Consider the following 15,492-nt stretch of genomic DNA (forward strand, 5'->3'; position numbering starts at 1 on the left):
GGGGTGTGTTTAATGATAAACTGTGATGTCTTTGGTAATAGAATTTTAAAATTCTTATAAAAAAAAATATAAAAAAAGTGTTGAGGGTATTTCTGTTCTTTTCTGCTTCTCACTTGAGGGGGGTCTCATCTTCGCAAAAAAAAAAAAAAAAAAAAAAAAAAATCTCAAATTTCCTCCCAAAAGGGCACTTCTTGACTTTAATATCAATAATTTTGTATATGTGTATGTGTATTACTTCTTTTTTTCTGACCACATAATTATGTACATATCTGATTGTTTAACAATTATGAATTGAATGAATCTGGAAATGTATTTTTGCATGTAATTCTGTTTCATGCAATTGTTGTTTTGACATTATTCTCGACACTTTGTTCTGCTGATGCCAAATCTATTTTTGAATGTATTTCTTGAAATGAATTTTGATATGAATATATTTTGGATTGTATTTTTGAAGATTAATTTTACTAATTTTTTAGGGTGGGTGGGGTCAGCTGGGGTACATGTACTTGATACACAAAGAAGAAATAGTTTGCTACTGCAAGGTGTGTGGTTGTGTGTGTTACATTCAACTCCAGTATCTAAATCAGTCCTGCTGTATGCAGAACAAGGAAGACAACCACACTATAAGCTCAAGCTTCTTGTTGCCCAAGTCTTTTTTTTTCTTCTTTCTAGACAGTGCGTATTGAACACAACGTTTTGTCTCGTTTCTTGAATTAAAACGCTAAAACCAAAGACAGCCACCAAGAAGGTACAGACCATTATCAGTAAACAACTGTCTCCAAAACAAACCCATGGCCAGACACCACTAGTAATCGAACGCCCACCACTGGCAGGAAGCCATACTCACTGCCGCTGGACAATGGAGGTGGACTGGGCATGGTACAACCTGCGTCTTGCACAACCCAGGGATCCCACAGATGAGACCAGACACCACTCCGTATTTTTTCCACACCAGACTGACAAAATTTCAGTACCAAACACACAGCCAGACAGAATGAATAAATTGTCTGCAGTACCACTAACAGAAGAGATGGGCAGATATCCCAGTATTGATGTCAGCTTTCATTACTTATTTTCTTCTTTTTTTTTTTAACTGGTCATTGTTTTATTATTTATTATTCCAAGACCCCCAGACCCTGGAGGGCAACATCTTTTTTTCCCCAGGACTTTTTGAGCCCTGTAAGTGGTTTTCTCTGGACTTCTTTGGCTCTGTACGAACCCTGATGAAAGCGGAAAGGCAGCTGACCAGAGGTCTGGCACAACCTACAGACACCAAACAATGGGGATAGTTCTGGGGACAGATGAAGAGGATGACACCAAATCAGTAGAGTAAGACTGACTGGTTTCACTTTCAACCACGTGTTCTTTCTTCTTCATTTCACTGTTATCTTTTAGTTTTGTTTTGATGAATATCATCCATATTCATCTTAGGAATTTCTTGCTGTGAAGACGGTCACATACTTTAAGATATACGAACATCAGGACAGGACATTGTGTACGATTTTCTTCTTGTCCTGTTTATAACTGAAGTATTTCCAGTTTAACCTGTTCACTGCCTACATGGCAGGTTAACCCATCATACTGAATTTGCAGCCAATACGGTGGGTTGACCTGTCATCGGGCTTCGCCAAATTTTCCTTCAGCCAAAAAGAGAAATAGAGTCATGACTGTTGTTGTCCAACCCAGAAGAGGATTGTAGTTCATGAAAAAACATGAACACAGTTTTGATAGTATACGTGGCCAGATGTGTAGCTCAAAGCATTGACCAATTGCCACCCCAATCAGCAATCAGAGTGATGTCACACACACACACACACACACACAGAGTAAACGATAACTAGTAAAGTTGGACAACTTCCAAGCAAGCATATGTGGTTATGACCGCAGACACCAATTGTTCTGAGATTAACACATATAGTGGGATATCACAAGTCACATAAGCCAAAAAAATGTTGGACAGCATGGAGGAGGGAGGGTAGGGACTGATGATAGTACTTATTTTGGAATTATTCCAAAATGTGTGTATTTCGATTGTTATTTTTGTTCAGTTACGCTGCCTTGGTCACATGAACTTCATTTAGAGGGTTTTCTCTGCTTGCATACTTGTTTGTATTTTTTAGGTTTTGTTGTTGAATTAGTCACATTGTTGTATGTTTTGTGCATCAAGAAGTGTAGCTCATAATACTTAGTTGTTCAACCATCTCAAAATCCCATTATTTCAAAAGCGTTTTCAAATAGACGGCTCAGTCAATTTCTTCTTAAGTGGAAAAACAACAACAAAAAACGGTTGGCATACTTTTAACCTTTTAACAAAAAATGTAGTCTGTAGAATTTTTTGTTGGTTTACACCAATTTTCACTGACCTGACAGGCTGTGCAGCAGGATATACCTTTCTCTGATGGTCAGCAGTCAAACCAAGACATCAGTGGACTGTTTCATGTTAACAGTCTGTAAGTGAGGAGGGGTGATGAGCAGTGTGCTCAGCATAGCTCTTATAACCCAGGCACTGATTGTCAAATAATCACTGACACAGGGAGAGAGTTGTGTATGGTAATAGCCTGTGCTTGGATCCGAAGAGATGCTAGCAGTCCACCACTGGCTGACCACAATTAGTTAGTCCAGTATAATAGTGGAGGAAAACAAGTGCAGGTAACAACTTGACAAATTCTTCAATTATTTCCAAAGAAAATTAATGAAGATAATATTAAGAAGAGAAAATATGAACAAACTCTTCAGTTATTTCCAATGAAAATTAAAGAAGATAATATCTAAATGAGAAAATAATGAAATGAAAATGAAATTAGAAAAAAAGATAAAGATGAAGGATTAATCGTTATATAGACCCTTCCAAGACATAGACACAGGGTCATTTGAATTCCTTCTGAGAGCCAATTATGTCATGCATACAACTGGGCAGTGATGATGGTGATGTTTTGATATACTGTCCCAATGGCGCTAATTACTTATTTGTGTTAATATACTATCCCACTGGTGCTATTACCTTTTTGTGTTCATCTACTTTCCGACTGGTGCTAATTACTTTTCTGCATTAACCTCTTCAGTGCCGCATGAAATATACATCCGCAGAAATGCTTCAACATTTGCTGCAGGATGTACATATGTCCATGTCATTTCACGATTTTTGAATTTTCACAGTTCTATTTAAAAGCTGATGTGTCCCAATAGCCACTAGTCAGAAAACTTGATATGTCTACCTTTGTTATCCAGGAGGAATAAAAGCCAGTCATGCTCTGTATGGCAATTACTGGATGTTATTGTCAGTACCCTCTCAGAAATTTAGGATGACGCTTTCAAAATGGTGGATGACTATGGACAGCCTGGCCCTAATGGCTTGAAACAGCAGTGTGTTGCAAAAACCATTCGTGACTTATCACCCAAGATGTTGCAGAAGCTTCACAAGTCATTGAAGGCGATGAAGGTAGTGCTTGTGGTGACAAAATCTCGTCAGTGGTTTACTTGATGAGAATGACCGTGTGACTGATGTCAGATGACGTGCAGAGAGTGTGGAGGGTGGGGGTAGTTGTAGAGCTAGATGCTGAAATCAAAGGAGAGAGCGAGCTGAACAGGCCAAGAATATCTGTGTGGGTGATCAAGAGTTTAACTCTCAGACAAACCATCTGTTTACTCAGGGCATGGAGAAAGAGACTGATGAAAGGAATGAAACAATATCTTGTGTTGCCTTAATCACTAAACCAGCATGTTTTTCGCAAAACACACTTACATTGATCAAAGAATGGTGTTACTACTGGCTATCGAATGCAGGAGAAAATTATAGCAGAACTAGATTATAATTCATGACTCTATGTGTACGTAAGATACGGCGACACATTTAGTTTTTAGCTTTCACATTGTTTTAGGTTCATTTCAGCTGCTTTTATTAACAGTCTATAACATATTCTAAAAGTATGTGAAACTTGTTTACCTCACATTCATGGTTCACTCTTTGCTAACCACAAGCAGTTTGTTGAATAAGCTTCTATCAGAAATCGTTGGTCTATTCATTTTTTTTCCCAAAAAAAGATGGGTTATGTATACTTTCTTGCTGTAGTTTGCTAGAATTTTATTTCTGCAACAACAACAAAAAAAACCCGGACAAAGCACAAGCCAAAATAAAGCAAAATCAACATAAACTTCAAAGAAAAACAATAATGACAAACTGATTAAAAAAAAAAAAAAAGATTAAAAATGAGAAAATCCAATCGAATCACATTGTTTATCTAGTCATGTTGCATATAACCTAGTCCACCACAAATGGGTCATTTCAGATTTGATGACCCACCAGCTCTTAAAACCAGTCAAGAGAACCCCAAAATAATGATAATATTGTTAATCAGCCGTCATGTTAAAAATAAATTGCAACGTTGTGAGCACAGTGTAAGCTTTAAGCTTGTTGATGCTCCTTTGTCTTTGTTTGCATTATAATCATGTGTACTGCTGAACAATTTAAACCAATGAGAGAAAGAAGTTGACACTGAAGAGGTTAATACACTGTTAAACTGGTGCCAGTTACTGTTCACCAACTCTGTCTGGTATTTACTAAAATACTGAATCATTTTTGCTTACATTTGCTTCAATAAAACCTTTGAAAACCATGCCTTGTTTGTTTATGTGTATGGTGTGGGGAATACACACACACATTCGTACACAGGCACATTCAATTATTTGGGTAACGTTTGCATACAAGCATGTGAGTTTGTGATTTCTCCTCTTTCTGTTATTGCATTATTTCTTTTGATGTACTGTACTGTACTATACTGTACTCAGTGTGTGTGTGTGTGTGTGTGTACATATATACACACATGTTCATGAGCACACACTGTTCTTCGGGGGAAAAAAAAGACAGAGTGAAAAATATATAAAAGAACAACAAAAAAGATACTGAGGTAGAGAGAGGGGCAACTATTAATAATGAGCATGTTTAAAAAATATATTTATTCAATGGCATGAACACGGTTGACACAAAATGGCATGATGTCTCTTCCATGTTTATTCTTCCAACAATTCTAATTCCACTTGCTGCTGTCTTCATCAGCAAGTGAAAAGTTGTCTGGCCAGTTTTTTTTTGGTTTTTTTTTTTTTTTTTTTATATCAAGACACTGTTCCACTGCTATACCTTAAATACAATCTTAAAACATATTGTTCAAACAATACTTTAAACTTAAGGTCCTTCTTCCCCTTGAATGTCTGTGCGCATGTGTGTGGTAATATTACACTTTTAAACATAATACTTTTAGCAAGTCTGAATATCATATTTTAAAAATTGTATTCCTGTGTCTTACTCATGGTACATGTATTGTTAAATGCACTGTCAGCTGCAGGGAAAGCACTGTATTATCGTGAATGCATATTATTATTATTACTTATTACTTTTGAGTTCAACCCTGTTCATCAACTATTGGCGTGCATGCGAGACAAGACCATTTGAGGGGAAAAACTGGTCCATGAATACTAAAGCAAATGTATTTGCAGCACACTATTTTACGAACCTGAATATGCATGCAAGCATGCATGTATGTGCAATGAATAAAATATTGGTGTAATCTCTAAACCAACGATGCGCAGACTTCCTCAAAATGTGGGCCTTCCAAAAAACTGGACTGAACAACATGCCAGAGTTAACGTTCACAGCCTTTAACCTCTAAGAGGTAGATGGAAATTTGTGTAACCACAGTGGCAAAACTGTGGCAATGTGTAGCCTTACCCAAATGGTGGACTGAAGAAACAAGCTAGCTGTTCCCAGACCCTGAAGGGGCAAAACATTCCAGGACTTTTCTCCGCCCCGGAAAAGATTCTCTCATTCTTTCCAAGAATTTTTCAGACTTCCATTACTGTAAAAAAAAATTTTTTTTAAAGTCTAGCATGTCCCTCTTTTCCATCCAATCCTGCACCATTAAGCACTGTTCGTGTGTAGATCTGGTGGAGTGCACTGCATTTTTTGTATTCTGTGTGTGTAAGGGGGTAGGTAGAACAGAGAACAGCCACAACTAGTCATGAACTTAAAAGATCTTTCCACAGCACACAGTGGTAAACTGACAGTAATCACAAGAACTAAAACCTCCCAAAGTCAGTCAGTCAGTTAGTTCTGATGGTTAAAAGGGTTAAAAGTTCCACAGCCTTCATGGCAGTGAATTCATATCCACTGTGTCTAGGGCTTGGCATAGGTAGGCAGGGCCCAATCATTTCCTTCCATCATTTTAACCTTCCCTGAGTGAGGTCAGGTACCCATTCACACCTGGGAGGAGTGAGGAAAATCAGAGAAAAGTGCCTTTCCCAAGGACACAACACCATGCTATAACAGGGCCTCGAACCCCGATCACTGGTGAACACTGGATCACAAGTCCAACACCTTACTGACTCTGCCATGTCAACTCTCCGTTTGTAACAATTCTTCATTTGTAACAATCACCATCACCACGAAAACACTTCTGTGGCTTATCCACAGTTTCAACCATGTCCATCATATAAGATAATTTACACTGAAAAAAAAGCAACCCAATCAATACAACATTTTAGCAAAGAGCAAACCATACAATGAATTTGATTCTTGCTGTAACTGAACAAAAACTCCATGCAGTTCTCTTCTTTCTCAAATACCTTTTCTTTCCAGAGTTTATAAAGGCATCAAACACAGGTTTGACAATCAGGAGAAAATTGTCAGTGTAATCATCTCTTCAAAATCAAATCTAAAATTAAACTAGAACTCAAAATGAACATAGGGAAACCGTTTCCCCAAACAATCCATACAAAAAACACAACCACCACCCCCCCCTTAACAAAACCGCAATGAACAGAATCAATAAAAATGGTAATCACAACCAATTCTGAACACATTCTGCACCCTTTTGCTCCATTTTTCAGTCTTTCAAACATGCACAACCCCCTCCCCACCCCCTACCCCCCAAAAAAAGTATGATGTCGGAAATGAGAAAAAGCACAGACAGCCAATGTCTACACTTAACACACAAGACACATGCACACAAGCACACCCACAAGCATGCACAGCGCAAGCTGGGATTAACCCTCACACTCACCCTGCACCCCTCCACCCATTTCTCCACTTCCCACCATTCTATCAACTTCACACAAGCACAACTGTGACCTAACAATATCCCAGACCAGATAAATTTTCCGTTCCAAACACAAAGCCAAACTTAATCAAATATTTATCTGCACCGCCACTACTGATGAAACAGACTGGTGGAAATCCTTCATTCTTCTTTTTAACACATCATCATCTTCGTTGAATGCTTCTGGTCCAAAGCATTGACAATTAGACTTTATTCCAAGACCTTTCTCAGACCCAGAACAAGGGTTAAACATTTTTTCCCCCCAAGGCTTCCAGCCCTGGAAAATGGTCCTCTCATTATTTTCACCCACAGGCTTTTTCCATGACTTCCATGACTGCACAAACCCCCAACACAAGCACGCAGACACAAACACACCCACAGGCACACGTAGTACAAAGCTGGCATTCATCACCCCCACCCCCCGCCCCCCCTCCCCCAACACACACACACACACTTGTTTTTCTGCTTCCAACTGCTCCAAACAACTTCAACACAGGCATGTACTGCCTGTGCATCGTTTCAATAGTCTGCGAGTCAAATGGTGGCTTTCTCTCATCTGGAAACAGCGGTAGTGAGCAGGCAGGCAGGCAGCAGTGAACCCAAGCCTCTCTGTGAGGGCGGCAGGTCAGTGTGTGATGACTGCTCACTCTCCGCCTGCTCCCCGACATGACACGACACAGGCACAGGTGGCATGTCGCATCATCTCCTGTCGTGTCGTCATCACTCCTTGCTACTGCCAACGCTTGTCTGCATTGCCACGCCTTCATTGAGTCTCTGTTAACATGAAGAACATAACAACTGTACGATTATGTAGCTCTTTCAAACCTCTCAAACTCATAGTGCTTTACAATGCACATCAGTCAAAAGCACACACACAGAGTGACACACACACACATATGTACACATATGCATGTAGAAATAGCTGTGGATCCATAGAATACAGATAGAAATAATACCAATGAATAACTATGTATGGATGTCAGCACAGAAGACAGCTTTCATGTGTGGATATCAGCACAGCAGAAACCTTTTATGTATGGATATCAGCACAGCAGACAGCTCTAAGTCTTAGTACTTATCATTCTTTCATTATACCAAGTTCTTTTAACTAAAATTCTTTAATCAGCAATGGTGTGGTGGCCTTGTGGTGATACACCTAACTAGGAAGCCAGTGTCAAGGGTTCAAACCCCATATACAGACAGGGATTTTTACACCCCACACCTCCAGTGGCAGGGCTCGACAGTAACGGTTGCCTGACTGCCCGGGGCAAGTAGATCATCGTGTCAGGCAAGCATTGCCCTTACCGAACTTGTCCGACCGGGCAAGTTATATTTTCCAAGACTAGCATGTTTTGTTTAAAAAAATATCCACCACGCTCCTGACACCAATCATCTGACACTCTTCCTCTAGCAGACGATGTTTTGAGTCTGACTGTGAGAAGAGGTCAACGGAAAAAGAGAGCTATCATGCAGCTCTAAAAGGTGATTTGCCATTGGTTGCTATGTTTGGAGAGGCAATGGTAATTTTTCTTATAGCGGAGTTTGTCTTCCGCCCATCACATCACAACTAAAAAAAAATCACGTCGCAACGTACTCTAATGTCATTCCACTTTAAACAAAATAAACAACAGAGTTTGTTTCTATGACAGACCTGTTTACCAGTACCATTTTGGGGTAATTTGTACATTATTTTGACTTAGAATACACCAGTACGCGAAAACAGATTTCAGTACAACTTATGAGGAAAGAAAAAAATGTTTTCGCCAACCAGATTTCTGTCCACAACAACAAAGTGAGGAGTTTTGATGCTGCTCGCGTGGTGACGGATTCTTTGGAGGAAAGTGAAAAGTTCACTGCTGGCACCTGCCCGTCGGTGTTACATGACTGCCAGCCAGGCCTGTCTGAAGTCAGTCCAAGAGGGCAACCTACATGGATGGCTGTGCCCATCTTCCTCCCCCCACCCACCCCTACTCTTTCTCAACCTACACCTCACCCCTCCACTGGCAAGGTTGTCAAAATCACTGCCGCGCTATCCCTTCACAACCCTCCCCTCCATTTCTTTGACCGTGAACTGTCTGCCTTTCTGCCTCATTCAGTCTCTCTCTCTCTCTCTGTCACTCTCTCTCCCTCACATCTCAGTGTTATGGTCAAGTTGGTAAATCAAAAAGGAAACGGCCATTCTGTAGAATCATGACTTAAATCAAGTCAACACAGACATGACCTCCACAATCCTCCCCACTTCTCATTCATTCACCCCCCTAACTTTCTCTTTGAACCCTCCTCCAGACACCACCTCCCATACAGCAGACTTGCTTATCCCTACCCCCCTCTCCTCTTATCCTGTCACCCCCCCCCCCCCCCCCCCCTTTTTTTTTTTTTTTTTACATGGTCAGACTGGGAATAGCAGAAAGGATGGAGGCGAGGTAGGGGTCAAAGTCCAGTTTTACTGAGGGGATCAACACGTATCAAAGGACGTTGTGGAAAGCTCCATTGCTAAGCAACCTCCATGAAGAAGAACAGCTGTACCACCGTCCCTCTCTGGAACTGTGACTCTTCACCATCCCCTTTCACTCACACTCTCTCTCTCTCTCTCTCTGTGTCTCTGATGCCAGGTGAGAACAACTGAAACCCATCCTGATGTGGCCATCCTGGTAAGTGAATTTTTAACAGAGTTGCCCTACTAGGCAAGTGAAAAACAGTAACTGTTGACCCCATCTAACAGATTCGTACTTGGATCTGTCAAATCCTTGCATTGATTGTCTTACAGTACAAATGCTAGCTTGTCTTTTTAACTCTGCATGTTGCTGTTTGCAGTGGAGGTAAAAAAAGAAAGAAAAAAAAAGAAATAATTTCTGTGGCTGACAGTCAACTGCAAAAACATGCCAAAGGCAGTGTTTGTCAAGTGAGACTGAGATAAAACTTGTTTTGGCTGTTCAAAACAACAGTTATCTTTGGTGAAACCCAACAAAACAAACATCAGTTAAAGAAAAGGGTTTGACTACTTCTTTGTGTGTGTGTGTGTGTGTGTGTGCATGCGCGTGCGCACATGTGAGCATTTGGTGATGCATGTACGTTTCTGAAAGTTGGGCAAGTGCAAATTCTGTCTGGGCAAGTGAATTTTCCAGTGACTTGCCTGACTGTCAAGCTGTGAGTGGTGGTGACAGTACTAGTCTTCCAGTGACTTGCCCGACTGTCAAGCTGTGAGTGGTGGTGACAGTACTAGTCTTCCAGTGACTTGCCCGACTGTCAAGCTCTGAGTGGTGGTGACAGTACTAGTCTTCCAGTGACTTGCCTGACTGTCAAGCTGTGAGTGGTGGTGACAGTACTAGTCTTCCAGTGACTTGCCCGACTGTCAAGCTCTGAGTGGTGGTGACAGTACTAGTCTTCCAGTGACTTGCCCAACTGTCAAGCTGTGAGTGGTGGTGACAGTACTAGACTTCCAGTGACTTGCCCAACTGTCAAGCTGTGAGTGGTGGTGACAGTACTAGTCTTCCAGTGACTTGCCCGACTGTCAAGCTCTGAGTGGTGGTGACAGTACTAGTCTTCCAGTGACTTGCCCGACTGTCAAGCTGTGAGTGGTGGTGACAGTACTAGTCTTCCAGTGACTTGCCCGACTGTCAAGCTCTGAGTGGTGGTGACAGTACTAGTCTTCCAGTGACTTGCCCGACTGTCAAGCTGTGAGTGGTGGTGACAGTACTAGTCTTCCAGTGACTTGCCCGACTGTCAAGCTGAGTCGTGGTGACAGTACTAGTCTATCGGATGAGGTCCTGTGTGCAGCCTAGCACTTCTCACACATAAAACAGCCCCTGGCAACAAAAGGGTTATCCGTGGTAAAATCCTTGTAGAAAAATAGACTTTGATAGTAAACTCTTAAAAATGCACTTTCAGACAGAAAAACAACAACAACAACAAAAACCAACCCCCCCAAAAAAAAACCCATGCTGGAACAGACATGCCCTACCAGAGAGACAGTTACAGTTGAAGTTTCTCAAGGAGTTGTCACACCATTTGGACAAATCCATATTTGCTAAACCTAATCTGCTACAACTGTGCCACGAGAGGGAGAGATGGAGAGAAGTGGTGCCATGCCAGGCCCTCAGTGGAGCTACAGGGCAGCAGAAGACCAGGCGGTTACCTGAACACTCCCAGTGAGTGTGGCACGTCCAGGGACTACTTGGGGCCCGAGCCAAAGATCAGGTCAGCGTCTGGCGCTCCCTTGGGGTGCTGGTAGCGCACTCTGCGCTCACGGTTCTGGTTGGTGGGTGGGGAGCGGTTCAGGGAAGCCAGCATTTCTGGGGGACGGGGGGAAAAAAATTAATGCCTCAACTCTGTAGAAGTTATCATCATTATTAGTGCATTATACAACAATTATAACACACATCCCCCCACCCCTCCAACACACACACACACAAACACATACAGACTCAGTCAGTGGGAAGAAGAATCTACAGTTCAAAACACTGTTGAGCTGCAACGTTGTGAGCACAGTATAAGCTTTGAGCTTGTTGATGCTTCTTTGTTTTTGTTTGCATTGTAATCACGTGTACTGTTGAAAAATTAAAAGTTATCTAAACCAGAACACTGTTTAAACAAATATGTTTTGATGTGTACTCTTGAACAATTAAAGATTATTCAAAACAAAACACTGTTTAAACAAATATGTTTTAATGTGTACTGTTGAACAATTAAAGATTATTCAAACCAAAACACTGTTTAAAACAAATATGTTTTCAAACCAAAACACTGTTTAAAACAAATATGTTTTTAGATCAGCAAACGCCCATCCCTAACTATGGGGTGAGACTTGTGCAGAGAGGGGGTGGCGGGCAGGCGCTTCCCTGGTTTTACTTTACAGAATATGTGCACAAGAAATATCAAACAGCACAGCTACAAGGCCAAAGCAGCCACTGAGAAGAAAAGGTAGCGTGCAGTCAGAGTCAGTTCCACCACCCACCTTGATAATCCTCTTCCTCCTGACGTTCATGGATGTTGAGCACCATCTGCTTCATCCTCTCCTTCTCCATACGTTCAGCCTGTCACAGGGCACACACATGCATTGGATGCCATCAGATAATGAATCAAATATGTGAGACAATCAGACACACAACAGAGAAAATAATGCATACTAGAGGGGCAACACACATACACTGCATGCCATCAAACTAATAAATACAAAAGAGAGACAATAAGACGCACATCAGAGAAAACAACGCATATTAGATGGACAACACACATACATTGCAAGCCATCAAATGAATAAATAGAAAGGTGAGACAATAAGACACACAGCAGAGAAAAAACACATAGACGGACAACACACATACAATGCACGCCATCAAACCTAAAAATACAAAAGTGAGACAATAAGACACACACCAGAGAAAACAACACATATTTGAGGGACAACACACATTCACTGCACATCATCAAAAGGAGGAGTTTGTATTATACTCCATGTTTGGTGTGTACATATACTTACCATGTCAAACTGATGCAAACTAGGCCTATGGTTTGCTCTGTTACATTAGTGAGACAATAAGACACACACCAGAGAAAACAACACATATTTGAGGGACGACACACATTCACTGCACATCATCAAACTAATGAATACAAAGTGAGACAATAAGACACACACCAGAGAAAACAACACATATTTGAGGGACGACACACATACACTGCATGCCATCAAACTAACGAATACAAAGTGAGACAATAAGACACACACCAGAGAAAACAACACATATTTAAGGGACAACACACATTCACTGCACATCATCAAACTAATGAATACAAAGTGAGACAATAAGACACACACCAGAGAAAACAACACATATTTGAGGGACGACACACATTCACTGCACATCATCAAACTAATGAATACAAAGTGAGACAATAAGACACACACCAGAGAAAACAACACATATTTGAGGGACGACACACATTCACTGCACATCATCAAACTAATGAATACAAAGTGAGACAATAAGACACACACCAGAGAAAACAACACATATTTGAGGGACGACACACATTCACTGCACATCATCAAACTAATGAATACAAAGTGAGACAATAAGACACACACCAGAGAAAACAACACATATTTGAGGGACGACACACATACACTGCATGCCATCAAACTAATGAATACAAAGCGAGACAATAAGACACACGCCAGAGAAAACAACACACACTGAAGGGGCAACACACACAAATTACATAATAGTAAGAATAATAATAATGGATACTTTTAAAGCACACTATCCAGAAATCTGCTCTCTGTGCTCCACAAAATACATGGGTTTTTTTTTGTTTTGTTCTTTTCTTACATATCACATTACATAATTTCACATCAACACCAAAAAGTGACAAGCAAACTACACACACACACACACACACACACACACACACACACACACACACACAGCTTACATACAATATACATATGTACATACCAACCGCCCTCCAAAAATATGCACATATACTTACATGTAAACACATGCATACATAAACAGACACACACACACATCCACATACACGCATGAGCAATCATACAAACACACACACAAACACAAATTCATACACATTCATGCGTATGTGTACACTCACAGTCAAGAACACAACATGCAAAAGAGTGGACCAAAGTTTAGACAAAAAAGTGTGTGCATAGTGTAAAATATGGTCTTTAGACATTTCACAAAAACAGGCAAATAGAAACAAACACGCACACCGAATGAAAGAAAGCAGGTGAACAATGCACACGTGGATATATGGGTATGCACACACACACACACACGCACACACACACACACACGCACACACACGCACACACACACACGCACACACACACACACACACGCGCACACACACACACATGCACGCACACACGCACGTGCGCACATACACACATGCACACACACACACACACACACGCACACACACATGCACGCACACACACAAACACACTCGCATGCACGCACGTACACACACACACACACACACACTGCACACACTGAGATACAAACACTGACACACAAAGCGTACCTCTTCTCTCTCCCTGAACTTGGTGGCAAATCCTTCAGTAATGGGCACATCCAGGTTGGTCAGCTGTCACATCAATAGATCAATCAGCAAATGAATTATAAAAAAAAATTTAATTCATATAGCGCCTTTCCATTTAAAACATGCTACACTGTGCTGTACACTGTAGAACAACACTAAAACCCAAAACTGCAAAACTCTGCACCGATATCCAACCAAACACAATGTTCTGTTCACACACACTCTAAACAGTCACACAGTACTCAGCACAAATAACTATCACACATCGCAATACCCAAGAGATGGACTTCCCACATCACATTACTTAAGATCAATATCAAAGGGCCAAAAACCATATCACAACACTGAAAACCAATCCAAAATACAGCAGCTAGTCAATCCAACAATTACACACAAGTATGTCCACAAGGAAAAAATACTGGAAAAAAAGTATCCCTTTCCCCCAAGATGTACAGCTAACAAGTCTGCCATTTCTCCTCATCAAAAATACAGGGAATTGAGAGGAGACTGAATTAAAAAAGTGTATTGGAAAACGAACTTTCTCTTTCCAGGCTTCTTCCACATGGAACTCCCATTTCCTGTCTGTCATGCTGTTTCTTGCCCTTCTCTCAAAACCTCTTTGAAAACTCATTCATTTCCAGCCATTCGAATCAGTAAATAACTCCTTGTCTTCACTTTTATCTTCTAGTCAAGTTAATTTTTTACTTCTATTATTTTTACGCTTTTTAAACGTACACATGTTCATATGCCTTGAACGGCCAAGGTGTGCTTGCCCACGTGTGTGCGTGCGTGCGTGCATGCATGAGTGTGTGTGTGGTGTGTGTGTGTGTGTGTATGTGTGTGTACAACTTGTGTGGAGTGGGTGTGGGTTTATGGGTTGCAGAAGGAGTGTGAGGATTGGTGCAGTGTGTTTATGTGTTTTTAGTATGCATACGTCATGGGGCAAAGCCCCACTGAAGCAGACAAAAAATGTTTACAAACCCCAATAACAGTGCAAGAATAACCAATAACCGATGTTTGTTTTGCAGGGGTCAATATCTTTTTTTCAATTGGCACATAAACACACAAAAGAAAGAACAGTGTTTCCTATAAGTCTAAATTCAGGTATAAAACAAAACATATTTTCTGCTGGTAATGGAGACAAATATTTGGTTACAGATCTAAATAACATACACTAACTGCAGCCATCAAGTGGATCACCACATTATCGGCTGGCATAATTTCAGCCCCTGATTTTATCGTCAAGTACATCGGCATTAGCGTTGCAACAACCGTTGTGGGCAACACCACCATACCTAAGTTTCACCCCCTCCCCCTATTTTCTTTCCAGATTTGCACA

General features: G+C 40.9%; 1 protein-coding gene across 4 annotated transcripts in view; it reads right to left on the bottom strand.

Moving 5' to 3' along the window:
- Positions 1-408: 408 nt before the first annotated feature.
- The window catches only part of LOC143299927 (regulator of nonsense transcripts 2-like), a 61,416-nt gene continuing 46,332 nt past the window's right edge, over positions 409-15,492 (bottom strand). For all 4 annotated transcript variants that reach the window (XM_076613468.1, XM_076613464.1, XM_076613467.1 and 1 more), the window contains exons 38-41: positions 14,136-14,198; positions 12,043-12,121; positions 11,224-11,380; positions 409-7,862 (exon numbers count right to left, since the gene is read on the bottom strand). In XM_076613468.1, the coding sequence (XP_076469583.1) occupies positions 11,259-11,380; positions 12,043-12,121; positions 14,136-14,198 (264 nt within the window). In that variant the 3' untranslated portion in view covers positions 409-7,862; positions 11,224-11,258. The remainder of the gene's footprint in view (positions 7,863-11,223; positions 11,381-12,042; positions 12,122-14,135; positions 14,199-15,492) is intronic.

This window comes from Babylonia areolata, chromosome 25, assembly GCF_041734735.1.
Source record: "Babylonia areolata isolate BAREFJ2019XMU chromosome 25, ASM4173473v1, whole genome shotgun sequence".
NCBI classification, from domain to species: domain Eukaryota; kingdom Metazoa; phylum Mollusca; class Gastropoda; order Neogastropoda; family Buccinidae; genus Babylonia; species Babylonia areolata.